Source organism: Capsicum annuum, chromosome 3 (assembly GCF_002878395.1).
Source record: "Capsicum annuum cultivar UCD-10X-F1 chromosome 3, UCD10Xv1.1, whole genome shotgun sequence".
Classification (NCBI taxonomy): domain Eukaryota; kingdom Viridiplantae; phylum Streptophyta; class Magnoliopsida; order Solanales; family Solanaceae; genus Capsicum; species Capsicum annuum.
This window is the reverse complement of record NC_061113.1, coordinates 263,805,957-263,832,032: the sequence shown is the minus strand read 5'-3', so window position 1 is coordinate 263,832,032 and position 26,076 is coordinate 263,805,957. Positions and strand designations below refer to the sequence as shown.

The 26,076-nt window shown below is 33.1% G+C and overlaps 2 protein-coding genes across 2 annotated transcripts; one reads left to right on the top strand and one right to left on the bottom strand.

Moving 5' to 3' along the window:
* Nucleotides 1-39: 39 nt before the first annotated feature.
* On the bottom strand, nt 40-19,441 carry LOC107862220. The gene is made up of 42 exons (XM_016707722.2): nt 19,224-19,441; nt 18,088-18,163; nt 17,179-17,259; nt 16,985-17,065; nt 16,233-16,309; nt 16,060-16,114; nt 15,856-15,904; nt 15,519-15,656; nt 14,707-14,788; nt 13,949-14,027; nt 13,810-13,859; nt 13,531-13,725; nt 12,588-12,663; nt 12,010-12,090; nt 11,856-11,936; nt 10,873-10,949; nt 10,692-10,746; nt 10,529-10,577; nt 10,198-10,335; nt 8,489-8,570; nt 8,318-8,396; nt 7,857-7,903; nt 7,441-7,652; nt 6,883-6,970; nt 6,628-6,747; nt 6,373-6,491; nt 6,226-6,298; nt 6,005-6,124; nt 5,089-5,157; nt 4,828-4,998; nt 4,699-4,746; nt 4,482-4,623; nt 4,259-4,356; nt 3,398-3,542; nt 3,232-3,317; nt 3,046-3,156; nt 2,539-2,613; nt 1,806-1,871; nt 1,489-1,677; nt 1,287-1,397; nt 993-1,073; nt 40-448 (listed from the first exon to the last, which is right to left on the bottom strand). The coding sequence occupies exons 1-42, from the start codon at nt 19,323-19,325 to the stop codon at nt 260-262; spliced, it is 4,143 nt and encodes a 1,380-aa protein (XP_016563208.1). The 5' UTR covers nt 19,326-19,441; the 3' UTR covers nt 40-259.
* A 3,420-nt stretch (nt 19,442-22,861) lies between these two features.
* On the top strand, nt 22,862-24,612 carry LOC107864793. Its single transcript, XM_047408789.1, has 2 exons — nt 22,862-22,889; nt 23,906-24,612. The coding sequence occupies exons 1-2, from the start codon at nt 22,862-22,864 to the stop codon at nt 24,610-24,612; spliced, it is 735 nt and encodes a 244-aa protein (XP_047264745.1).
* Nucleotides 24,613-26,076: the final 1,464 nt, after the last annotated feature.

Genomic DNA, 26,076 nt, shown 5'->3' with positions numbered 1-26,076 from the left:
AGAAGACGCAATCAAATCTAAACCATAACAAGGGCAAAAGGAAAAATGAGTTTTGAGCTTCATAAACTGCAAAAGAATGATTATTGAACTTAATAAACTTCCACTAGTTTTGAGTAGAGGCTGAAAGAGATCATGATAGTAAGGCGGGTGTTACTTTGTGATTAACGAGGAAAGACGAATACGAATAATACATCTTACACTTGATCAGGATTTGTTACAAATACATCTTGCAACCTTAGCTTTGGGAAGGACAAGAATGTTAGCAAGCTTTCCCTGCTGAGCCAAACAGACGCATCTTTTCAGCAATCACTGCTTTCATGGATTCTTTTGCAGAAGCCATGACATGGATGAGATCCTTCTTATTTGGGCTACTATTCAATGCATCCATATAGGCCTTGCGCACTTCAGTATTAACATTGAACTTGCGGACACCGAGCTTTATACATTCCTGTTCATTATAGTGACAGTAAACTGATCATTAATCTCGGATTATCTATATCATCTAATCTAGCAGTAAAAATAACATTTTGACAAGTTGTCTACAACCAAAAAGGAATCTTCAAAAGAACTGATAGCTGAATTAAATCTTGAAATGAAAGAGCATATATGGATGATGGATTTTATTGTTTTGCATTGCTTCGAGGAATCTCAAAGTTACCAACTGTACTAAGCTTAGTAAGACATTAATGATAGGATAGGACCTTCAACACCGAGAGGTTTTCCACAATTACCCACGATCTAAGGAGATTCCAACTCCAGATTTTATTGTTTTGCATTGCTTCGAGGAATCTCAAAGTTACCAACTGTACTAAGCTTAGTAAGACATTAATGATAGGATAGGACCTTCAACACCGAGAGGTTTTCCACAATTACCCACGATCTAAGGAAATTCCAACTCCATTTTATTTATACTCAGCTTGTTCAATTTTCCCCTTGCCCTTTATCTATTTCACTAAAGTGAACCAATACAAAGATGTTAGAATTTGGTATACCTCTATTATTTCCTTTGACAGCCCAGAAGCTCCATGAAGAACAACATGAACTCCTTTCTTTGAACACAAGCCACAGAGATCCTGTACTTGGAGAAAAAGGGGAGAAATGACTGAGTTAAAGTATAAAAACATGACAGGAGTAATCATAGGTCAGAAAAATGTTTATCATCATGCATATCTTCACAAGTGGTCAATATGATTGCCCTATTAAAAATTCCTAGGTCAGTTAACCCTGATCCTGAGTTGAAAAGATGGAAAGAAAACAAAAAGACGGCGAGAGTATATGCATTAGACCTTCAGCAAATCAAGTCTAAGATTTGGACCACTTGGAGGATATTTTCCATGAACATTTCCGATGCACACTGCCAAAGCATCTATGGCAGTCGAATCGATGAATTCTTGTGCCTGAAAAGTCATATGCAAGCAAGTTCAAAGGTCAAATTTTAACCAGGGGGTGGAGGGCTGGGGAGAGAGAGAGAGAGTAAGGGAGAGGGACCTGATTAATATCTGTCAGCTTCGCTTCATAGTCTTCTACTGTCAAATCATCTTCAGTACCTGACAATCTTCCTAATTCAGCTTCTACCAACATCTTTTTTGAGTGTGCCAACGAAGAAATGTACTTTGTATAGGTAACATTATCCTTGAACGGAAGGTGTGAGCCATCAACCATGAGTGAGTCAAATCCCTGTAGTGGTTGAGGGTAGGAGTTAGCACACTGACATAAGAAACTTTGAGCTCAATTTGGTTGGGCAAAATGTTCAATTAAAGGGGAGAGCACAATAGATATAGTCATTACTAGTAAATGAAACTAACCATCTCAAGAACTTCCAATAACTCTTGCTTGGAATTTCCATGGTCAAAGTGAACTGTTATAGGAACCTGTCATTATGATATGGTTAATGCTTTCTCCGAGATCAAGCAAGAAAAAGAACACTCAGACGCACAATGATCACCACTCAGATTTTCCAAGGTAAGATTTCATTCATCCAAAGAAACCTGTTTGTACATACTTAAAATAAACTTCAGATATATGACATAACAGAAACTAATTACTCTAAAACATTACGTGTGCTCATACTTTCTAACACCAAATTGTAATCCAAGACCACAGACATTAAGAGAGGACAACCTTTTTTAGATCACAGATTTGACACCCGACCCAATCCATAATATATATCGGACACTTGATGTTTTACCGCTTAAAGCATGTGCAAGTTATGGCAAAAAGTAAAGGAGCTACTCAATAATTTCTAAGTAATATTTATATTTTTATGCTGTTCTAACCTATTGAAAGATTTAAAAATCCCCTACAATTAGCAAAGAAGCATATTTCATTTTGATTGATCGCTGCTTATATTTATTTTTCACTTTCCCTCAAAAATTTGCAGCAGAAAACAAGCTCACTTAGTCACTGAATGCAAATCCATGTTTCTTGTCTAGCAGGAGCAGCAGGATACATGGTTAAATCTAATTTTACTTCCATTCATTTATTTACTCATTATTCCAGGGTTGCTACAATTTAACTCATTCTCTAGAATATACTTACAGATGCTTGTTCTGCAGCTGATATGCAACATGCGACGAGTGGCACTCCTCCTTCCTTTAATGCACTAGGATGGATCTGGAGAACAAAAAGGGGCAAAGAAACTCATTGTAGCACATGAACAAGATTTTCCCCCATCATGGTTCAAGGAATAACCTTCCCTTCTTTTCCCCCATCAACAGATTAAGCAGTCAGAAGTACATATATGAAGATGAAGTTACCAGTTTCGAAAAAAAGAGTACATATATGAAGATGGAAAAAGAAATGGGGAAATGAAGAACTTCAAATTAAAAAGTAATAACCTAGATAAGACTAACAAATTAAAACAGATTACTAGTAATAAAATAGCTAAAGGAACACGATGTTTGTTGTCTCTCATGATTTTTTTAGCACAACTACAAATTAAAGAAAAATGTTTTCTACAGTGCATGCAGAAGTGCATTCAAAAGTTGTAAATATGTCAACTTTTCAAAAGTAAACTTATCAGGGCTAGTAAGGCTCTGCTTAAACCTGTAAGATAGCAGGACTATTTTCCTCCTCTGCTGCAGCAATAACTGCCTCAACTCCTTCCAAATTGTAGACGTTAAAGGCACCAACAGCATATCTTCTCTTCTCAGCTTCCTATTGCCAGAACTAATAGTTTAAAGCCAGATGTAAAAAGGAAACAAGAAAATCATTAAAACAAAGCTATTTTACCTGTAGGATTTCCTTAGTTGATAATCTGCCAGGATGAGCCCAGCTTTTGACTACCTCTGCCAGAGCTTGACTCTCGCCAACATTACCTGATGTTCACATTGATAGCTAAATAATAGGGATCCAAAGTACAGGTACTCAACAGTGATAAGAAACTGGCAATAATTACCTGGGAAGACAATATATGGAACCTCTGGATGTCTGCTTTCAGGACCAAGCTGCCACAATGGAATACCCGCAAGTGCTTGTCCCACTATTTTAGCACGTTTTGCTTCTAAAGCTTTTGTGGCAAGATCTGATGAGGTAATTCCTCCCTATGAATGAAGAACTCAAGCAATTGGTCAAACACTACAACAGTTTCTCTTTAGCTAAGTTCTCCGAACATGTTTCAGAGAATATGTCAAGATAATGAAGCAACATAGAGCTGTTGTGAAACCTAAAAGATTGACAGCTCATGCTGTCTAGGATAAGAGGAAGAACAAAAACCCTGATAAGAAAAGTGGGGCATAAAACAGTGTCCTTTGTTTTCTATATCAAAAAAGGCAGTGTATTTAGCTCCCCCACCCACCACACCCACCCACAAACCAAACACACACACAAAGATGTCCTTACTTCTTCAAAGAGTTGCATAATGGAGTAAATGTCAAGGTCTGTATCTGTTGGTTCTTGTGTCTCAAGATTCACAGTAATTTGTCATATTCATCCTACTTTTTGTTTTCATCCACATCACTAGATGAGCATGAATAACTCCCGCCCGTCTTTGAATTAGACAAGTGTACACATGTTTTTCGGACTCTTAAATAAAGGATAATATTTATTTACAATTGCAACTTAGACCGGGCTTTGGACTAAGTCAGTCAATCATTAGACTGACAAATCCTTCAAACTCTGTCCCCTTACCTCTCAACAGAAACCAAAGTGAGGGAAACAAAGAACTATAAAAAAGCAATGAACATGATAAATGTCCCTTCCACTAACATGCACATACTATAGAAGAAAGTGATACAAGCATACAGGAATAAAGAAGTACCTTTGCAAGAATATAACGAGGCCTCGTGGTTATCCGCCTAACTATCTCCACCAGTGCTGAGCTAACCTTGAAGTTGATCTCTAAACTCTCAGAAGGAGCTGGATATTGTAAGATGATCAGCAGCCAAAATTAATTTTTCTTAGTACATTATGCTAGAAACACAAAAGGCAAACAAAATCAGGATGGCAAGGAATTAGTATTCATCGATTATATGAAAACTCACTTTTGCCTGTGATCAGCTCTCTGCTGGTCATTATAAGAGTGTCTTTATTATTTCTAAGGTACACGTCTGCCATTTCAGCAGCTCGATTGATTTCTTCCTCCCTCCTTTCTAATGACTCCATGGCAACTTTATTAACTGAAATCTACTTTTCAGGAAAAGGAAATTAAAACATAGCTTCATATTTTCAGCAAAAGTATCACATACAGTTCAGAATTACCTCTATAGTCTTCAAAACATGACCATATTGCAGTTTTAGTTCTTCAACCTGCAGTGAACTAAAATAAAAGAGTGACGGAAATACCAATACAAATAGAAATTAAGTTAACGAATCTTGTAATATTTTGACCTGCTTTGTTGTTTTTGGAACGTATGAACCCACAACTATAAGTCCACCATTTCTTTCTCTCTTTACTCCTATATCAATTGGCAAAATTGGAGATTTCTGGACTATTCCAACTCGAGTAGAAACAAAACTGGCAGCAGTACGGCATAAAAAGTTTTTTCCTTTTAGTTCTGCCTGCATATACAGCAAAGAAAATGAAGATCAGCTTACATCTCACAGACATGAAAACAACTAATATCAAATGTAATGGGAATGCTATAAAACCTGTATCATTCCAGCAGCAAATACAGCCATGTCTCTTTCACTAGCTGCATTGACTATACATGTTGAACCCTGTTTAGAGAGAAAATGCAATCAGGAGCAACAAAGACTTAAGCTCAAGCTTTTGTCAAGGGAGGGAAAGATTAAGCGGGCAAGAAGTTTCCCAAGTCCACAGCAAAGTGCAAGGGTTAATTTTGCCTACCACTGTAGTTCGAGGACTGACATCAAAATATTCTGTGAAACTCTTCGGAAGGAAATATGGGAAGTTTGTACAAGATGATTGCTTATGCGGTAAAATTGTCTAGGACTAGACTAGTAGTTATGAATATAGATGGCTAACTACCATCTACTACTCTGCCTTTCACTTGCAATGTCAAAACATTTACAGCCTCAAGGGTCTTCTGCTTTTGCTAAACACCGTCAACTGTTAGTAAACATCTCAATTAGACTGTGCACACATGACAGTAATGTTATGGAGGAGAACTAAGAGAAATTTAAAGATTCAGGATGCATGATTCTAAAAAGATGAGCAAAGTTTTCAGCTATAATAAGGGGTTTGAGAAGGTATGCATCTTATGACTTTGTAAGCTCATATTTCCACTTTAAAGTCAAATCCAAGTTTTCTCTGTGTATGAACCAAAACTCACATACAAAGCTCCAGATGTAGAATACCATCACCCCAAAAGGCACACAAAAAGCAAACTTCTAAAAAGTCCATTCTCTAAGGAACTCCCTAGATCATGTCAAGATCAGAACAAAAGAATAGTACATATATAGCCAAAAGAGGAAAAAGCTGTCAAGTATAAGCTAGGCATGTGGAAAAACAGTCAGATGATGGACACTAATGAGCTAGTGGAAGTAATAAAATGAAACTCAATGATGTAAAGCACAGTGCAAGGTGGTGATGATGCTTATGTACCTTCTGCAAATTACAGAGATGTTCACAAACAGCATCTGGTCCACCTTTTCTTAAAAGCTGGATGGAGATTGATGAAACACTGCTAGCAGGTCTGTGGCCCTTTGTTTTTTCTTCTACCCACTAATATATCAAATTGAAAGAAAAAAAATGAATAACAACTACATCAGTTTAGTGTGAAACAGAAAACAACGGGTTTTACTTGGAAAGAGAGAAGGCTTGACCTCACGGAGGTTGGAAGATTTGTATCCAAATGCAGCATCTTTAGCAAATTCTGTTTCACCTGCGGGAACAAGCCTATAGACAAGAAGGCATATTTGGTTATTTCCGGCAAGTCCAAACAACTAATATACGTCAAGTTAGAATTGTACCTATCAGAATCTGCAACATAATGTATATCTCCTATGGTATAACGGCCTCCTTGTAAGAAAAAGGGGCAGATAATCCATGCGTCCATCTCACCCAGTACAGACACAGCTGCATCTGCTTCCTAGGTAGCATAAAAAGATAATCTTATGAAGTTTGTCAAGAAAGAACAACAACAACTGCTACAACTCAATCCCAAACAAGTTTGGGCAAGAAGGCCAACACAAGTTTAATTTTTGTAAACTGAGCTCCATCCTTACCTCAGGGAAATGACCTCGTAAGGTTGAATCACCCCTCAGAACCACTGTATAGTCTGCTTTCTCCACTGACTTGGCAGCAGAATCAATGTTCCTGCAGATATCTGCTATCAATGCACTAGCCTGTAGTGAAAAGCTTCAGTCAGTGATCTCGCAATCAACGAAATAGGTAACTTAGCAGCAGCTGTTAGACTTTAAATACAAAAATTCCTTGAAGGACTTCGATGTAGAAACTCTTCTTCAACGTAAGTCTTTTACCTTCTCAGAAGTCAATGCTCGGGAATTGGTCAAAATGAAAAAGCACTTAGGCCTCTTCTTAAACTCTTCAATGAGTGACTCAATACTCCTGCAAAAATTAGTAAGTTCATGACTGGTTAAACAAGATAGATCTTGACTCTGTTTGCGTTGTACGAACAAGAGAGTGAAGGAAGTCGATAAAAAAAACTGCACAACCCGTATCTATAGCTAGATTATTTAAGTTTTAATGTTAAGTATCTAGTTCCACAGATAGCTGGAACTCTACTTTTGTTTGTTTGGTCTCTCATGCCTGTAATACAAATGATTGGCCAATAGATCACACTTTAAAAATGGGGATGTCAGTTAATTATTTCCAATTTTCCTACTTAAGCATCTTGGATATCATGTATAACACGCAACAAATATAAAGGAAAGAAGGAAGTACACTCTGAAACACAATCTTTTTGCCATACCATTTTGAAATGTTTACACTAGCTAGGAGTCTGTTTATAAATCCAGAAATATTTTTTTTGGAAAATATAACTAAATTGTCTCTTGAAATTTATAGAAGCATCATACCATTCTGTCAGGACCTCAACATCGTGAACAGTTTGAGTGCCAGTTGGATCATCATCCAGAACAATTAAAGTCTTCAAACTATTATCTGTTAGTGTACGTATTTCATTGATCGGATCCGCTGGCCACTCAGGAGGAAGGGACTGCAATACAGATTCTTTATTGAGAACAGGGAGTTTGCCTTCAACCTTGACTCCACTCAGTGTCTCATAGACCTGCAGAAGTTTGAGATAGAGTAGATGGTAAAAGTTGCTGAGCCATTTTCCTTGCAATATATGCCTATCAAACAGATTTTCATGCTGCAGTATATTCAACAGAGAAAAGCTGAATGTCATTGCGATAAACTGAATGACACTTGAGCATATATTCACAAATTCAAACCTTAATTAACATGGCATCTCTTATACAGCTTTTCATACCTTCACTACAGCAGCATCATCCAATCTGCCCCATCCAGCAGAAGAACCTAATCCATGAGACATAGTGAACAATATGAAGACAGATTACACAACATGATTAACTGTGTTTCTGCAGTTCAGCAGTTCAACAACATGCTCAAGCACAACAACAAAACATACTCAGTGTAGTCCCCACAAAGTGGAGTAGAGAGGGTAGAGTGTACATCTCAAGCACTATTAAGTTAAACAAAAGTTAAACATAGGTTAAGTAGACGGTACCGGTATCTTATCGTTGTAATACTTTTAGGTAACGCAAAACTTTGAAACTGTCAGTATTGCTGTGATCAATGAAACAGCATTTGGATATCTTTTAAGACAAGTGGGGGATGAAAATGGAAACTCTCATTTGCTGGTGCAGGACAACCATAGTGAAGTAAATTCTACAGAGTTAAAACAGAAAGCAAAAGATCTCTAACCCGCACCTGACAGAAATAATTGGTGTGCAATGTTTGCTATATGAAGCGGTACTCTGCATGATGAGCCTTCACGAGAAACGATTCCCTGTTAAAACCATCAGAACAGCCATAAGGAAATTAAAAGACAATGTTAACACAGCTGCAATATGAAATATGTTCAATGTTTATCAGCCTAACCAGATCCTTCACGAAGATATCAAGTGCAGACAGCGGCGTATAATCACTTTCTATCATGTGCGGCCCACGATTCTCAAACATCCTGCAGAAAGATAAATCCAAATAAATTATACTGTTCACACATTAACACAATCCACATGCCATGGATTAAGCCCAATTCTAAGAAGAAGTAAATATCTTCATGATAAATTAGGATTGAGAGAGAACGAAAGCAGGCAACGCAGGTGGAGAACCAGAAATTTCTCAGGCATCAGTGAACATTTTTAAAGTTGTGAGGACAGAAAACTGGTAATTCACGTTTGAACTAGATCTTACAGGGGCCAGAACCTCATTCCTATAGAATGAGAATTAGAAGACACCATAGAAGTTACACAAATATGCTGGTATTAGAGAAAATAAGCCAACGTTAATCATTCTAATATAGTCCCTGTTCCCCTGACTGCTGATTTAAACAACATGATTTTCCAGCTTAATATCATGAAACAAACCAATAAATCTGTAAACTCTCTCACAACTCATGCACAGAAGACAGCAACCTCCCCCGAAAAAAAGAAAAAAACATGCAAGACATGAATTTACCATGTCTTATGAAAATGATGACTTTGCTGGTAAAATAGGTTATAAGATTAAAAAGAAATTGAAGCTTTTCCTAGCATATCTCTGAAAATGACTATTGTTGAAGCATCAATCAATCAATTATTGATTAACAAATAATTAAACAAAAAAAAAGCATCCACTCTCTAAAAATGAACATTTTTAGATGAAAAGATACACACAATTCAAAACAGTATAGAACAAGAAACCTTGATTTGAGTAATGCAACTGTTAAAGAAGCAACTAAATAAATATGTATCCCTGTTTTACTAATTTATACTTTTGGATGAGACAATACATACAATTCAGCAACTAGTTCTACAATGACCAAACAACCAACCGACAACTCATGCACAACATTGTGAGATGATTCCTTGAAGAATAGAAGTTTTTGAAGGTTTCCTTGTTAAAGTCAATCATGAGTGTGCTAAAATGATACTCACACACATAAAGACCACTTTTATACAGACACATCTAACAATTTAAAAGAAAACAGACTTCTCTTCCAAAACCAAATTAAAAAAATATATATATTGGATGCACTCGCAATGATAAAGGAGCCGACAATTCCCATCTCTTTATTTATAGGACCGCATTCTGCATTCAGCAATGAACCATTATAATACTCATGTCTACATATCAGACAAATCAGGTTCAAGATTATTAAATGTCCCACATGGGAAAAGGGATAAGTAATTGGTCTCCTTCCTCCTCTCATGAGCTAGCTTTTGGGGGGTGAGTTAGGCCCAAGACGTAATTTTACATAGTATCATATCAGGAACCATCTCACCAATGTGGAGCCCCCAAATTAAAAATAGCCCAAGCACCAGATGTCCACATGAGGTGGGGTGTTAAAAGAGAGAAAAAGTCTCACATGGTGGTTAATGAAATGGGCAGTTATTTTATAAGGCTTGGGCAATCCTCTTCCCTTTGATCTAGCTTTTGGGGTGTGAGCAGGCCCAAGAACTAATTTTACAAAGATAATAACTAATAAACTAATATAATGTCATGCACAGTTGCAAACAAAATTAAAAACTGAGCACTGCACAGCTTCTTTACCTATACTTGAATAAAAAGGAAATTGTTTTCTTCAATTATGGTATAGTTTTACCTACCATGATGTTCCCCCACTATGTGCGATGACATCAAACAATAATCTTGTATTAAGACCCAATCGAGCACCAAATGCCAGTGCCTCAGCAGCTGATGCAATATGAACTCCAGCAAGAAGTTGATTCACCATCTTTACAACACTGGTGGGTCCAGCATATATATGACGTCAATAACCGATGTGTAATTTCCAGGCAAAACTCATTGAAAATACAGAAAGGTCATTGATAAGGTGAAAAATGATTGGAGAAGTATTTGCATGCCCAAAGGAGCAATCTACTATGAAACCAAGTGATATATTGAGGTCAGGAAAGATGATACTCAGATTAAACGTACCTGGCAGCTCCACAACTTCCTCTTATAATATATAGCTTCTCACTCATTGCTGTTTAGGCAAGCACACTACGATCAGCACCTTAATAGAAACATTTGATGGGGAATATCACACAGTAAAAACTCAAGGACATTTTGAGACCAAATAAAAGATTCAACTTCTTACCAGCAAGAACTGAACCTGTGTGCTTGAGAGCTTCATCCGTACCTGATGCCATTATCTAGCATTGATGTTATAACTTCAGTACGTCACCAGATACGGTTCATCCAAACAAAAAGAGCTTTTGAAATATCAAAAGCGATCACCAAAATCTAGGATTGGAAAGGTAATTTTTTCATATCCGCACCGTAAGGGTTCCATCAGCAGCTCTTTTGACCCCACCAGAAACTGGAGAATCCACTAATTTTAATTTCTTCGGGTCACCTATCAGATGATAAAGGAAAAGCATATGTGGGTAACAAGAATAGTAATAGGTGCTGATATGAGGATTATGCCCTCAATATTTGGAAAAGAAATAGCTGTTACACACAATCGAAGAAACTCAAGATTTTATAATCAGTTAAGTCTGATCACAGTTTGGCAGAAAGTGCAAGTGAAGCATCAAGAGATCGTCAAATTCCACTTATTTCTCTTGAAATTGACACTGTCATGTGTTGGAAGAGGCAGTATATTCAATCACATGGCCAACACTTCAGTCTATTCTAAATCAGAAAGGCTATCATACCATCCCCCAATATTAAATTTAAAAACAAAATGATGTGTTTGCGCATGCCTGCACAAGTCACTTTTGCTTGAAGTTGCAAATGGCCTATATCAAGAATAAAATGAGACACGGTCCTTGACATGGTTTGCTCATGTCCTACATCGACCTCCAGATGCACTAGTTTGCAGCTGTGAAACCATTATGAGTAAGGTGTAAAAAAGGGACGATATATCCTAAAATCACAGGAAAGAAAGTTTTTTGGAAAGGTAAAAATCTCATGGACTCCATGCAAACTTAGCGAAAAATAGGGAGTAATTCAGAAAAAGGTTTAACAGGACGATAACAATTAGTTAAGAATACATGTTAGTCACATTAGTATGATTACATCAGATCCTGCTTTCTGGTAGTCTTTTGGTCTTGCCAGAGATCTTCAACCTTATTTTATTATTATTTATGTTTCGTAAACTTGTTTGGAATTGAGGTATAATTGTTGGTGTATATATCTACTCCTTGAACTGGTATATTCAGTAATGGACTTACCTCAAAAAGAATGAACATGCAAATGCCAGGAAATGTATTACAAGAATGAAAGAGAACCTCAATGGAATTCAAGAGGAAATACATACTCTGCAAGCGCTTCTCAAGCTGGCTAACAAATGATGGAGAAACCGTGGATGAGAGGATAACAGATGCTCCAGATGGAAGAGCTATAAACACGAGGAGAGACAGTTAGTCGGTTAGTCCTGCCCAAAGATCTAGAAGTGAGAGCAGAGTATTTACCGGACACAGCGCCTTGATCACCATAAAGAACACTTTCAGCTTGCAGTTCGTTTGTAACCATTACTATAAGTACGTCAACATCTGAAACAATTGAGGTGGTAAAACAAACATTTAAAAGGATCGGCAAACGGCAAGTAGCATCAAACTTTTGTCATACTGCTCCTCAAAAAGTAAGGAAGCAACTTTCAATCACATATTAGGGAATTGATCTAATAGTTATACTACAGTAAATTGGACTTGTTGAGCAGGAGACAATGTATTATCTGAAAGATACTTATTCTGAGTTACAACGTGCAAATCCAAGAATGATGGAAGTGGAAGCCCTAGACTGTTCTCATATTCTTCTTGACCGTAGGGAGACAGATGGCCTTGGCTTTTATAAGATTGTTAGTCGACCTCGTTCTTGCTCATCCAGAAAGTAACTCATACAACCTCTCTTCAATATGATTAAGAAAATAAAAAGAATTGCAGACCCAGCTCTTTGCCAAACAGACAAGATATTTGGATAACAAAAGAACTAAAGATTATCATCAATTTCTGTATATATGATGCACACTTCAAAATGAATGTTAATTTACCTTGAGATGCTTCTGCAGGAGTACTACCAGTCAAGCCACCTGCATCTGCAAATCGAGATAGTGATGGTGGATACACCTACAATTCATGAGAGAAAGGACTGACATTACTTTCACTTAGTTATTAGCCTTATATAAATCAAAAAAAAAAATCTGAAGTTAGCCAATACACAACATAAATCATGTGTATACACTTCAAGGTACTTGGTAAGGAGAGATGCTTGTAGCAATATGAACAATTGATCAGAATAAATTAAGGAACCCAATATTTTCATTAGGTCAATAAAAATCTGCCTAGCAAGTCATTTTCAGCTTCTATTTGATTTCTTTAACAAATCAGAAACAAACAGCCACAAGTGCAGACATAATCTCAGATACTGCACAAATTTTGTTCTACTGTTACTTGCAGTTTTGTTCCTCAGAGTATCTCTTTGGGTGTAGCAGCGGACAAGGAAAGGAAAGAACATCAAACGATTAGCTTTTCCTTCTCAGTAGTGGACGAAAAGATGACCAAGTTTTTCCCACCACTTCCTTACTTTGAACATGAAACACCCAAAAAGTGAATCACCTTCTCTAAGTTTTCAAAAAGCAACAAGATGTTGCTCGAAAGCCATTATCCTAAACTTTGACATTGTGTTATGAGCAGATACTTTATTTTTCTCCTAAATTTAAAATCTACCATGGTTCTGATGCACTACCTGAAATTCAGCCTTAGACAGAGTAGCGTGTATGGAAAAGGCATGTCAAATTAAAATTTCAAATTTCCCACCACTCTTTTTAACCTTTCCAAAACTTCTAGTAAATGGAAAATGTATTAATTTCCTTGAGTATCTTTGGAAAAACAGCTATTCATTGACTTAGGATATCTAATACTTAGTCATCCAAAATTATATTTTGACGCGGAACTGGTTCAGCACCAAATATAAAGGATGTAAGGCATTATTACATCATAACCATTGACGCAGAAATTTGATTTCAGCAGATGAGTTGCCATGCCAAATCCCATAGCACCAAGGCCAATGAAACCAATTCGCTTCACAGTATCGGACTGGGAAGTAATTTGACTGGCCAGTTCCTCTGGGTTGTAACTTTTAGAATTGACAGCATCAGCTAAATTTACCCCAAGTAAACTTTCCCAAACCTGTAGCACATCATGTTGTTAGTAGCAGATAACAGAAGCTCATGCTACACTACCATAGGAAAACCTTATGTAATCAAACCTGACCTTGAGCAATGTAGAATCGTCATCTGTCTGTTGTTGGGGATGTGACGATCCTGTAAATGAAATGCAAAGCAACTAACATCACATCTAAATTATACTATTGTCTTCCACAAAACAAAATATGAAGGAATGTGTACTATGCCTGCTATGAGTTGCTGATGAGCAACTGTTAGAAGTGGAACTGCGAATTTATGTGATTTCGCCATGTCTAGTACATTACCCTGAAGTGCACCAAAGGCGAATCAGGGAATAGGAACTCCACAGCAGTCAAAGAGACAACAAATATTATTATAAGAATTTTCAAGCTGTAGACAGTGGCAACAGCATGAACAAGAAAGATCAGGCAGAACTTTTCAATGTCTTCCCTTTGGCCCAATAAATTAGGTGTTAATTACTTTTGGGATGATCCTGAACAGTTTGAGCCATTTCCTCAGATGAAAGGTTTTCTTCCCACTAAACTCTTCAAAATAATATGAATTATTATCATTTTATGTTATTTCAAACTTGATGTGACATCCTTTTAACTTAACCATTTTTTTTTAAACAATCCAATATCATTTAAAGCAATTGTTACCACATTAATGTAAAATTCTTTTCAAACATCTTATTCTTCAAATTCATACCAGCTCAAAATGAGTTCATCTCGAAGGTAATATATAATTAAGGGAAAACCCAGGATTAATAATAAAAAAGCAATGAGAGGTCCTTTCTGAAAGAATGTGCATTTGAAACGTATGGTTTCTCTTTCTGAAGATAGCATTATCTGCTCTAACCTTCTATAAGCCATAAAGATATTATGGACAGAGGATTAGAAAGAGCATTTCATCTTACAAAAGAACCTGAAGGGTAATGTTAGCCCTCAAAAGAAAGAACTATGGAAACTCAACATGAGAGTCTTACCAAATTTTGAATGAAAAGGTTGAGAAAGAGATGTTTGGTCTGGTTGCCCCTTAAAAGCTGGGGAAGAGAATTCTTGAAAACCCTGCAAAATTTGAATATTAAGCAAAAATTGAGAATAACATCACGCGTAACTAATAAATCATTACATAGAGAAGTAATGCAAAGCAAACAGAGAACACGAGAAAGGAAGGACAAAAATCAGAGCTAATTCAACTTATAACTAAACATATGAAGATTTTTACAAATGACTAATAATATATTTTTCAAAATAAATCAACTTCTCGTGGCTCAATGAAAACATAAACAGACCCCAAAGACATGCCCATGTGTACACCTAGTTTATATAGCTTTCAGAAGAAGATAACACACTGAACTGGTTGAATTCGACGATACTTATCAGATGCCTGATTATAAACTTAAGATCAGAATCGTACACGAGTATTCAGCAATGATTTTGAACTTGAACATAAAATTCGACTCTAAGACTTCTCAACTATCCCTTAAATCAGACCAACTGCTTTCAAACATCTCTTTTTTTTCGACACTAATTCTTCCACTCGTGAAGAAGGTGGGATAGTCATTTTTTCACTGACATTTTCCAGTGGCAATATTATCTGGAAACTAAGTGAACAAGTGCAAGATAAACTTTAGCAACTAAGAGATTGAGAAATAACAGTGATGCACTAACATCATAATCTTTTTGGAACAGAAACCTATCTAATTTAAGATACACAAGAAACAACTTCATAAAAGCCTTGAGGTGCTTATCTATCAAACGAGACTAAAATGAATGAAAATGTAAATGCAGTCACCAAGAATTTCCAGCTGCATTGGATATTATGTCATAAAGTATCCATGGATGAATTCCAGCTTGAGCACCAAGACAGATGGCCTCCACCGAAGCAACAGAATGAATTCCTTCAAGGAGCTCAATCACCATTTTAGCTTTGCTGCAAGAACATTTTCAACAGATAAATAGATTGCCACAAAATCATTATACCAATACAGCTACGCAGATTAAACTCATGATATTTAAACTAAACAAACTACAATAATTCAAACTGAGCATATTATAGTCCCTCGAATCTTCTCAGCAATTACATGAAAAACAGCTAAAGTTCGTAGACATGACAGATATACATAATGTACCTTCCGGCACCAACTTCACCCTCAAAGTTATATAGCTTCGAGCACATAGCTGTCCACAGGAAAAAGCTGACTCAGAAAATTTAAGAATAATGATTTCAATAGTGGATTTCTGGCTCCTATAGTTATTAAAAAATTTAAGAATAATGATTTCAATAGTGAATTTCTGCAAAAATAAATCCAGAATAGCAAGACAAATTACTGCACCAGAAAGAATGGGCTGTGCTCTAGCAATGGACTCCAAACTTCCAGAGGAAATAATCTATCATCGTTAAAAAAGAAAGAACATATATTCTTGGCATCAGCAAAGGATAAAAATAGAAGATAAATTTCTAATGAACTCCTCAGAAATGGGTCTCACGGGGAATTTTATGTCTTACCATAGTTTTATCATTCAGAACCTCTGATACTGCTTTTGAGACATATATATCAACGACGAAGTTTGTGCCATAACAATCTGCATCAGGCAAAAGAAGAACAGTTTGAAGATTAGCAGATGTCTGCTAATTTTTTACTGGCAGTTACACAAGTGTAAATCCTTAAATTTCCATCTTCCTCTGGTCTATCCTCATTGAGGAAATGCACAAAACAAATAAATTCATATCAGCTAAACATAAGATGTCACGTGTATAAAACAATCCTAGGCATGTGCCCAGCTCACCATGATAATTCACCCACCACAAAGAGTAAATGATAAGAAATTGCGAATGCTAACGTCCTACAAGTCTTAGCTTATGCTTTAGTGGACTAAAATATCTGAACGAACTTATCACAAATGCTAGTTCATCTTATAGAGTTACATTCAACATCAACAAAAATATTAAGGACTACTTTGCTTTATCTCATATGTCTAAAAAATCATTGAATATGCTAAGATTCAGCAGCAAAATTCAATTTAAACTCAACTGGAATATTAAAAGGAAACCTTAAAGCATTATAGAGCAAGAAGTTTAAAAACCACAAGACGGATATTTTGCATAGTCATTCATCAATCAAACTTCAAACATCACAAGAAAACTCAATTATCAAGGGGATGATAAGAAAGAGAGATATTTAAGTTAACAAATATGCAACATTTACTACTTCTAAATATGGCAATAAAATATGAAAGTTAGCCAGATCAAGATGTTGCCTCTTAGAGTCAACTCCAGCTTCTGAATCTGTGAAGGTAATACATTTGAATGGAAAATGGTGACCGTGTCTTTGCTTAATCCTGTAAAGCAAGAAAAAACATCAATGGAAGGAAAGAAAAGGCAAAGGAATTGCCCCTTCATCAAACTGTTCAGACAGAAAACTAGGATATATTCTCTAAACATAGCCATTTACCATTTAAAACGCCCTCGTCGCCCAGAATTAAATCATTTATTTGATCAGCATGAGATAATAATATGACCAGTGCAGCTACACCTGAAAATGAAGTGGAGACAACAGCGTGTTTAAATGACAAACCATTCATTTTTAAGCAATATTAGACAGAAGGAGAGGTCTATCTTCTGTATAAATCAGAGAGCAAGAACCTGGAGACAACACCTTCTTTGAGGTCTTTAATTCTGAAAGGAAACATTCTAGATTATACTGGTGGGAAATCTTTTGGTAGGCTACTAATAGATTACATCTAATGTTCCAGGTCGCCACAATATATTATTTCCATTATATTCCCAAGTCCCAACTCTTTTTTGCTCCTTCAAAAACATGGTGTTCTAGTAAATTAGCATAGTGCATCAAAAAGATCTTTCGGTCCGGAAAAAGGAAATAAAGACCAGCCGCATAAAGACAAAACAGTCGAGAAAGGCCAAACTCCTTACAGAAAGACAAAAGCTAAAAAAATGTAATGTCGATATCATTTCTGGCACAAGGGAGCTAGAAATGAGATTTTCCATCCAATTTTCAGTATCTTAAGATGAACTTGAATCATGATGGCAAACTATTTAAATTTATGGAAAATTGAGAAAAACAGAAAATTCCATATGTTTAGGTCAGGAAAAAGACAAGAGTTAAGCACATGGTGATAATGGCAGTTTAAAAAGTTGGAAAGAAAACAATGAAGGAAGAATGAAACAAGAGGAAGAGGATTCTTCAAACGTAATAACAAGGTTTGACTTACACTAAGTTCTGAGGTGTTCACCAGTTCTCTGTACGTTGTTTAAACTGGGGACTATAGCCAAACATTACAAGGAAAATCTGAAAAAGAAGGCTGCACAGGAAACATTAAGAAACTGTGAACTCAGATCTCACCTTTCGTTGCCTCAGTAGCATTGGCACATACTTTACCGCCTAGTTTTAAGAACTTATCAACCAAAGGACTGCCTGCCTGTTGATACCACATATCAAAACCACCAACCATAAAGGGGATTACCAATCTTAAGCAAATAACAGCGAGAAAAAGAAGCAGACGAGTGTAGACAGAACATAGGTGTTCACTTTCTTTCAGGTTGAACAAAGAAACTTTATGTCATATGATGAACCAAGAAAATCATCCTAGCCTCAATGTTAGAGATCAAAGAAAGAAAACTTAACATCTTTTTTAATAGGTGGAAAGAAGATTTAACATCTTTAATGCTGTATACTTCTGTAAAGAAAATTATCTACTATTCTGAAATAGAACCAAACAAATCTTCAAATAAGCTAAAAGTAAATGGAAAAAATTTCAAAGCAACTCTTCACCAACACTAAACAATATCAGGCATTGAAAACTTAAAGTGTTTTACTTAAAATCTACTTTCTTAAATCACAATTTGCTATTTGTTTCTGAGCTCACAACATACAATGAGGGTCTCCTTGGATCAAAAATGTTGGTTAGTTTCCCTCTCCAGATGAAACGATTAATAAATTACACCAATGCAGTATGCTTTGAAATTCTTTTGAAAGACAAACTGAATTAGATAAACATAGGTAATGTACATAATGCAAACAGGAAACCGTCCTTTCTGTCTAATATTACTGTTTAATCGAAGCTTTCAAATTTTACATGTTCTCAAAATTGAAAATTGAGATATCCACTCTAACTCTGCTTGATATGTCTCCTAAACTATACTGTTGAAAATATGCTTCTTGTGCGAGAATGCTTCTCTTGTGTATATATATATCCAATACAGACTAATGGTGTCCACATAGTCATAAATAGTAAGCACATTTATATCAAGTTTTTTCCCCAATTGTGATAACATACTAACACTTAAACTAAATAATTACTAGTAATTTTCTTAGCTTTTCAATTTAAGATCTTGCTCAAACATTGATTAAATCATGATAATGATATGCAGATGAAAATATATTGATCGCATCATACAATGATCGAAAATTGAAGAAATTAGAATCACATGATCACTGAACTTTAACAATAGAAAAAAAAAAAAAAAACAGAACTCAACCTCGAATGCCTGAACGGAGTAACCGGAATGAAGAAGAGAAGTAGCCAATTCCAAACTGATATCATCCAAGCCTACGAATCCAACTACGCTCCCACTAGCCATTACTGAAACACAGAGAAGCAGAAACGGTGTGCAGAGCAATTATTATTAAGAAAAAAGTAAAATAGAGGAGCGTAGAATGCGTTTTGATTTAGTTACTACAATTGTATAAAGAACGTGGCAAGTTGACACGCTTCTTTATTTCATGTGTCACTGTCCATTATACTAGAGAAAAAAGATACGTACTAGTTTGGTAATATCGGATAAGATAATAATTTTTAGATAAAAATTTGAGATCTCCGTTATATTTGGTATATGGAATCTAACTATTGAAATATACCTACTTACTTATTATCTTATTCAGCGTATAAAACGAACCTATATGGTCAGAGGCAAAGTCAAGATTTTAAGTAAAGGGGTTCAATATTTAAAGAAAATTACGTCGAAGGGGGTTCAACACCTGTTATAAGCACATAAAAAATAATTTTAATCATGTATAAATAGTATATTTTTTCGTCAGAGGTATTCGGATGAACCCCTAAAGAGGGCTGATTCCACCTCTATATATGGTACTGCGGTGATAGCCCCCTTGCGTGGAGGAATGTTATAATAAAAATTATGTAATTCCTTCTCAAAATTTTTATTCATATTTTTGGTTAGTGCTACTTCACTGTTTTTATTTTTCTAAAATAATTTATTGTATGGTTATAAGATTTTTTTAAAAAAATTGATTTATTAACATATTTGGCTCTTAATTACACTAAATAATTTATTCATATAGGGAGCAACTTTGTTAATTGTTATCCAGCTATTCCTAATACATATTTCATTAATTAAAATTTTAGACAGGTAGACCATTTCTTTTAATAAAAATAAATCCATGCTTAGTTAATTACATTAACCTACAAAGAAATGGCTCAACGTTTGTCCTTGTGAGTTATAGGTCTGCGTATATAAATTGAATGTTGATTTTAGTTGCGTGAATGTGACGATGACTAACATTATTATTCTATTAATTCTTATACGGAGTATATGATAAGCTCAAATATAGACAGCCAAACAAGCTATACGTCAGCGACACACACATTTCTTTTCTTTTCTTTTCTATATATTAGAAAGAGTGGTTTCAACATGCCATCTATTTGATATTAAATTCAAAGTTAAGGATATTGACGTATTTAAAGCAAATTATAAGTTTAGATTAGAAAATTTTTTGTGCCTTTTTGGTTAATCTATCAAAGATTCTAAAATAAAATCTTTTATTTTCTTATTAATTACAGAATATGTCATTCAAGAAATTTACCATAAATGTCATTGCATTCCTTTCCACAGGTGGGCCTCTCTATCTATCATCTATTTTTCACTTTTTTTTGGAAAAGATATAATTATTCTATAAAAATTATATTTCTCATTATATTTAGGATTTCTTTTTCTCATTGTATTTAGGATTGTTTTTTTCAAATCATTGTATTTAGGATGAAGGTCAGTATCTATATGTTACTTTTGTTTAGCTTATATAATTTTTTTTTGAAATATATTATATTTAAGTAAATTGATTAATAAAATAATAATTTTTTGTAATAATTAATATGATAAATATAACTAAATACATTTTATTCTTTATTTACATTTCATGTCAAACATATAATTTGCTTTCTTCTTTATTTGTTTCATGAAATACAAGTTTGCCTAATTTAAATTTGTAATGTAAAATTAATAAAGCTGATTTAGTAAAATAAATTTTTAATAATATTTTTTAAAAAATTGTCTCAAGTCAATATATACCAACAAAAAGAAACTAAAGAAAAATACCTAATAAGATTTTACTTATATAAGGTTAAATGTAATTCGTTACGAAATAATAATAATTGGTTATTTTTGTATACGCAAATCATATTATCCATATTGAATTAAGCATACTATTCCTACAAGTTAATTTATTTTTTAATTAAAACTTTGAGAATTAATTATTTGTTGGATTGTAGTTATTTTAATCACCTCAAACTCAAAGCAAAAATTTGTAATATTTCATTTTAAAATAACTTAATATATAAAATATATTTTACTCATATAACTTATTTGATCAATTTGATATTTTTCTCAATTTATCTAAAACCCATTGAATTATTATTTTAACTAAATAAACCTAATAATTAGTATTTCTTGATTTTTCAAAATTCACCAACGTTCCTATATCACTCCTGATTAATTATTATAAGAAATTTATATATTAGAAAATTAATATTAAAAAATAAGATAGATATTTATGACATGTATGCTTCAATCATAATTTTACTATATCGCCTCTAATTAATTATTATAAGTCATTTATATATTGAAAAGTTAATAATATTCAATTCGTGATTTAATTGTATCATCCCTAATTAATTATTATAAGTCATTTATGTATTAAAAAATTAATAATATTTAATTAAAAAAGATAAAATAAATATTTATAACACGTCTGCTTCAGCTGCTTCAATCATGATTTTGCTATATCACCCCTAATAAATTGTTATAAGTCATTTATGTATCAAAAAATTAATAATATTTAATTAAAAAAGTTATGACATATCTGCTTCAGCTGCTTCAATCATATTTTTACTAAATATTACTCTTAGTTAATTATTATAAGTCATTTAAATATTAAAAAATTAATAATATTTAATAAAAATGTAAAATAGATATAAAAATGACAAATTAACTCTTGATGTTTTAAATTAACTTAACGTCTTATATGAGATCCATTTAATTTTTTTTACGGGTATTTTGGTAGTAATTTTACTATGTTACTTCTAATTAGTCGTTGTAAGTCATTTAAGATATTTATGCTTTGCTACTCAATCGCGATTTTACTATATTACCCTTAATTAATTATTATGACCATACAAGCTTTGTGTCACTTAAATTTGAACAAAAGAAATATTATAAAGCACAATAATTAAAAATTTAAATTATCTAAAAAATATAATTTGCTATCAACAACACAAAATTCTGGACAAGAAGAGTAACATGTATTATTCAAAAATTACATAAAATGTATTATAAATTACAATAGTTAACAGCTTAAAATATCTAAAAATAATTTCATTTGCTATATATTTCAAAAAAAATATGTAAAAAGAATTATAAATCACAATAATTAACAACTTAAATTTAAAAAAATATATATAAAATATTCGGTTGACTCTCAAAATTATATAAGTATCACTTAATTATAATAGAAGAAAAGTATTATAACTCACAAAAATTTAAAACTTAAATTATTTTACAAATATAATTGGTTATCAATACCACAAAAGTTTGGACAAGAAAAATAATGTTATTATTTAAAAATTAAATAAAAAATATTATAAATTACAGTAGTTAACAACTTAAATTATCTAAATACATATTAAAAGTATGGTTGATTATCTATATTCTATTTGTGTCATATAAATTCAGAAAAAATAACATATATTGAACTCGTGCTAAATCTCGGATGAATTTTAGAATGTATATGCAATCTTCTTTTAAAAAAAATTTGTTTAAATATATCAAAATTGAAAAGACAAGTTTTAATACAGCACATCAAATAGTGTATAAGAAATAATATTAGTATGAATGATACCAGCATTACTAATACAGGTATTAATAATGCAAACATTACTAATACATTCTGTTTCAAAATTATTTTTATACACTCTAACAAATGACTCTTACGTTTCAATGAAAAGAACATATACAAAAGCAAATTTCGATAAAAATATTTATAGAAGTATGGTTTATTGTGTTCTCAAAGTCAAATAACTTAAATTAAAAACTTATATTTTTTTATATATATAATTTTCTAAACACTTAAAATTTAAATTTAAAATATTAATTTAATTTTAACTTCAAAGAATAAGTTGACAAATAAAAAAGAAGGAGAAATGAAAACAAAGAATGTTTATGTCGGCTTAGTGGGGGAATATAATGCAATTTTAACCTATTAGTTACAACCCACATGTAATGTAATACGCTATGACTAGATAATCATTTATCTTTTTCAATAATTATTCTCTATTTTATACAACAGGTGTCAAGTCTTATGTATCAATTTTAATCTCATATTTTATACTTAATATAACAAATTTCAGTCATATGATTAAAGATCTGAACTTCAAAATGCATAAAATTATGTTATTTATATAAGTAAGTTATACATGATTATCTTGTGGAATAATTTAGCTCCTTCAAAAATACTATCAAGTAGTTAACATGTTTTGTGTATCCATGTTTTATAATTCACATTCACATCAATCTAACTTATCGTACATAATTAAAATATCTTAATGTTAGGCCCGTGCCATGCTACTCTAGTAAGATCAATACTTCTTTGGGTTCGAAATAGTTTGTCACGTTTGAGTTCTCAAGATTATTTTTTAAATTTAAATTAAATTAATATTTTAAAGTTATAATTTATATATTTAAAAAATTAAAAATTATTGTACAATTTTTCTTTGAAAGATATTTTGATCCTCGCATTATGTTAATCCAAAATGTGTAAATATAATTGGTATGTTTGCTATATTTTTCATAAAAAATATTTTTTTCTTTTTTTCTAAAAGTAGCAAAGAGAAGATTGCAAGCATTACGAGATAATGAATGAGATCCTATTTTAGAAAAAAATGTTGGTTGGGATTCGCTCAAAGAAAAGGTTGAGGCGTTTTGTATTAAGCATAGTATTCCATTACCCAATTATGATGAGCCATATGCTAACTCGGGGAGATTACGACGTAAAGTAGTTGATTATACTACTTTGCACCATTATCGTGTGGATGCGTTTTATAAAATTATTGATTGGCAGCTACAAGAACTTAATGACCGCTTTAATGAGGTGACAAGTGATTTGCTTAATGGTGTAGCTTGCTTGAATCAAATTGATACATTTTCTAGTTTTGACATCCAAAAGATATTGGTGATGACTAAATTATATCATGATGACTTTGATGAGTTCAATATGAGGGTTCTTGAGAATCAACTTGTTAAAGATATTATTGATGTTCGTGATATTGATAAAAGATTCTCCAATTTAAGCGGACTTAGGGTACTTTCAAGAAAGTTGGTTGAGACAAAGAAGCACTTAACCTATCCTCTTGTATTTCTTTTAGTGAAGTTTGCTTTGCTTCTACCCGTTGCCATTGGATCAGTTGAAAGAGCTTTTTCGGCAATGAAGTATATCAAGAATGATTTGCGGAATCGAATGGATGATGAATTCTTAGATGGTTGCATAGTGCCTTATGTAGAAAAAAGAGTATTTAAGAATATTTCTAATGAGTGTATTATAGAAACATTTCAAGGGATGAAGCGTCACCGAATGCACTTGTAATTATATTTTCTAATCAAGCTTTTATTAATAAAATTTGCTTTGTTGACTTTATTTATATTATATGTTTCAACTTGTTATCCTCTATGTTTTTTTATGATTAGTTTGGTTCAAAGATTCTTCTTCTTCAATAGACGATTTACAATATTTTTTTATGATCCGTTTCTTTTTCTAAAAATATGAACACCCTCAACCAAAATTCTGACTCCGCCACTGTCTAGCAACCATGACAGCCATCAACAATTATTTTTTATTTTTTTTTTAAAGTAAAATGGTGAAATTCATTAAGATGAAAATTGAAAATTCAAGATTATGATAAAAATGGGAATTGAAATTTTTTGCAATGGTGATGGAAAAAGGAAAGGTATAATCAGGTGAGGAAAGAAAATGGGGTTTGTAACGGTGTTGGTGGAGGGGGAGGGGGGCGGGTGGCTTTTATTTTTTAAAAGTATTGTTAAATTATTTTAATGTAAATATGATTAGAAACTATCAAAACTGAAAATTCATTTTTAAATTTTTCCTCTCAATTCAAATCTTTCATATTTTATTTTTTAATGTTTTCTCTCAGTTCAAATCTTTTCATTTTTTTTAGATTAAAATTAAAATTTGAAATCTTTTCATATTTTTTGGGTATTAAAATTTAAATTTGAATTGAAAGTAAGTGATAGTAGACATTGAAAAATTAGTGAATTTCATGAATAAGTTTAAAAAAACTTAAACTTTTTGTGAATTTGTTAATGATATTCAAATTTAAAAATCAAAATTCATTATGTTTGTAAATATGAATTTACAGTTAAAAAATTAAATTAGTTGGGAAAGAATTTTAATTATTTGGAATGAATTTGATATTTAATTTGTGAGCAAGAATAAAAACATGATTATTTAAATTTTTCTACAATTTATAAAATTTTCTTATTTAATTAAATTAATTTTAATATTTAATTTGTTATGTAGCATTTTAAAAATGACTTAGAATTTAATGTAATACTTGAAAATGACGTGACAGATGACGTGGCAAAATGACGTGGTAGACGTGACTGACGTGGCAGGCATGGCAGCTGACATGGAGAGAGTGTGTTACACTTACAAAAAAAAAATGTTTAAAATGTTGTTGTTTAATGGATTCAGGAGTCCAGATGACAAACATGTAATTAGAAGTGTCCAACTTACAAAACCGACATAGTACAGGGGTCCACCAAACCATTTTGCCTTTAGAAAATGATGTTTCTTTCAATCTTTTATAGTAGTTTTTAATTTCAACTTTCTATGTGGCATATTTAAAATCACAAGATCAAAAAATATTTTGATATATTTCTATATATTTTTATTCCGAGACTACAAAATTTAAAAATCATTTTACTTTTTTAAACTCCCAATCAAATCAAAATCAAATAAGGGAATTGTAATGGAGGGGGTAAGGTTTTTGTATAAGGATTGATGAATTATGTGATTAATTGCGAGTAGATG

Bases quoted from the DNA above. Each gene is read 5' to 3' on its own strand.
- LOC107862220 (XM_016707722.2), bottom strand. From the start codon at position 19,325: ATGGCTAGTGGGAGCGTAGTTGGATTCGTAGGCTTGGATGATATCAGT. The intron at 15,905-16,059 runs GTGCAGTAATTT...TCCTGTGGACAG, and splicing joins AGCACAGCCCATTCTTTCTG to CTATGTGCTCGAAGCTATAT. The intron at 10,747-10,872 runs GTGCGGATATGA...CATCAATGCTAG, and splicing joins CTGCTGATGGAACCCTTACG to ATAATGGCATCAGGTACGGA.
- LOC107864793 (XM_047408789.1), top strand. From the start codon at position 22,862: ATGAATGATACCAGCATTACTAATACAG. The intron at 22,890-23,905 runs GTATTAATAATG...ATCCTATTTTAG, and splicing joins TACCAGCATTACTAATACAG to AAAAAAATGTTGGTTGGGAT.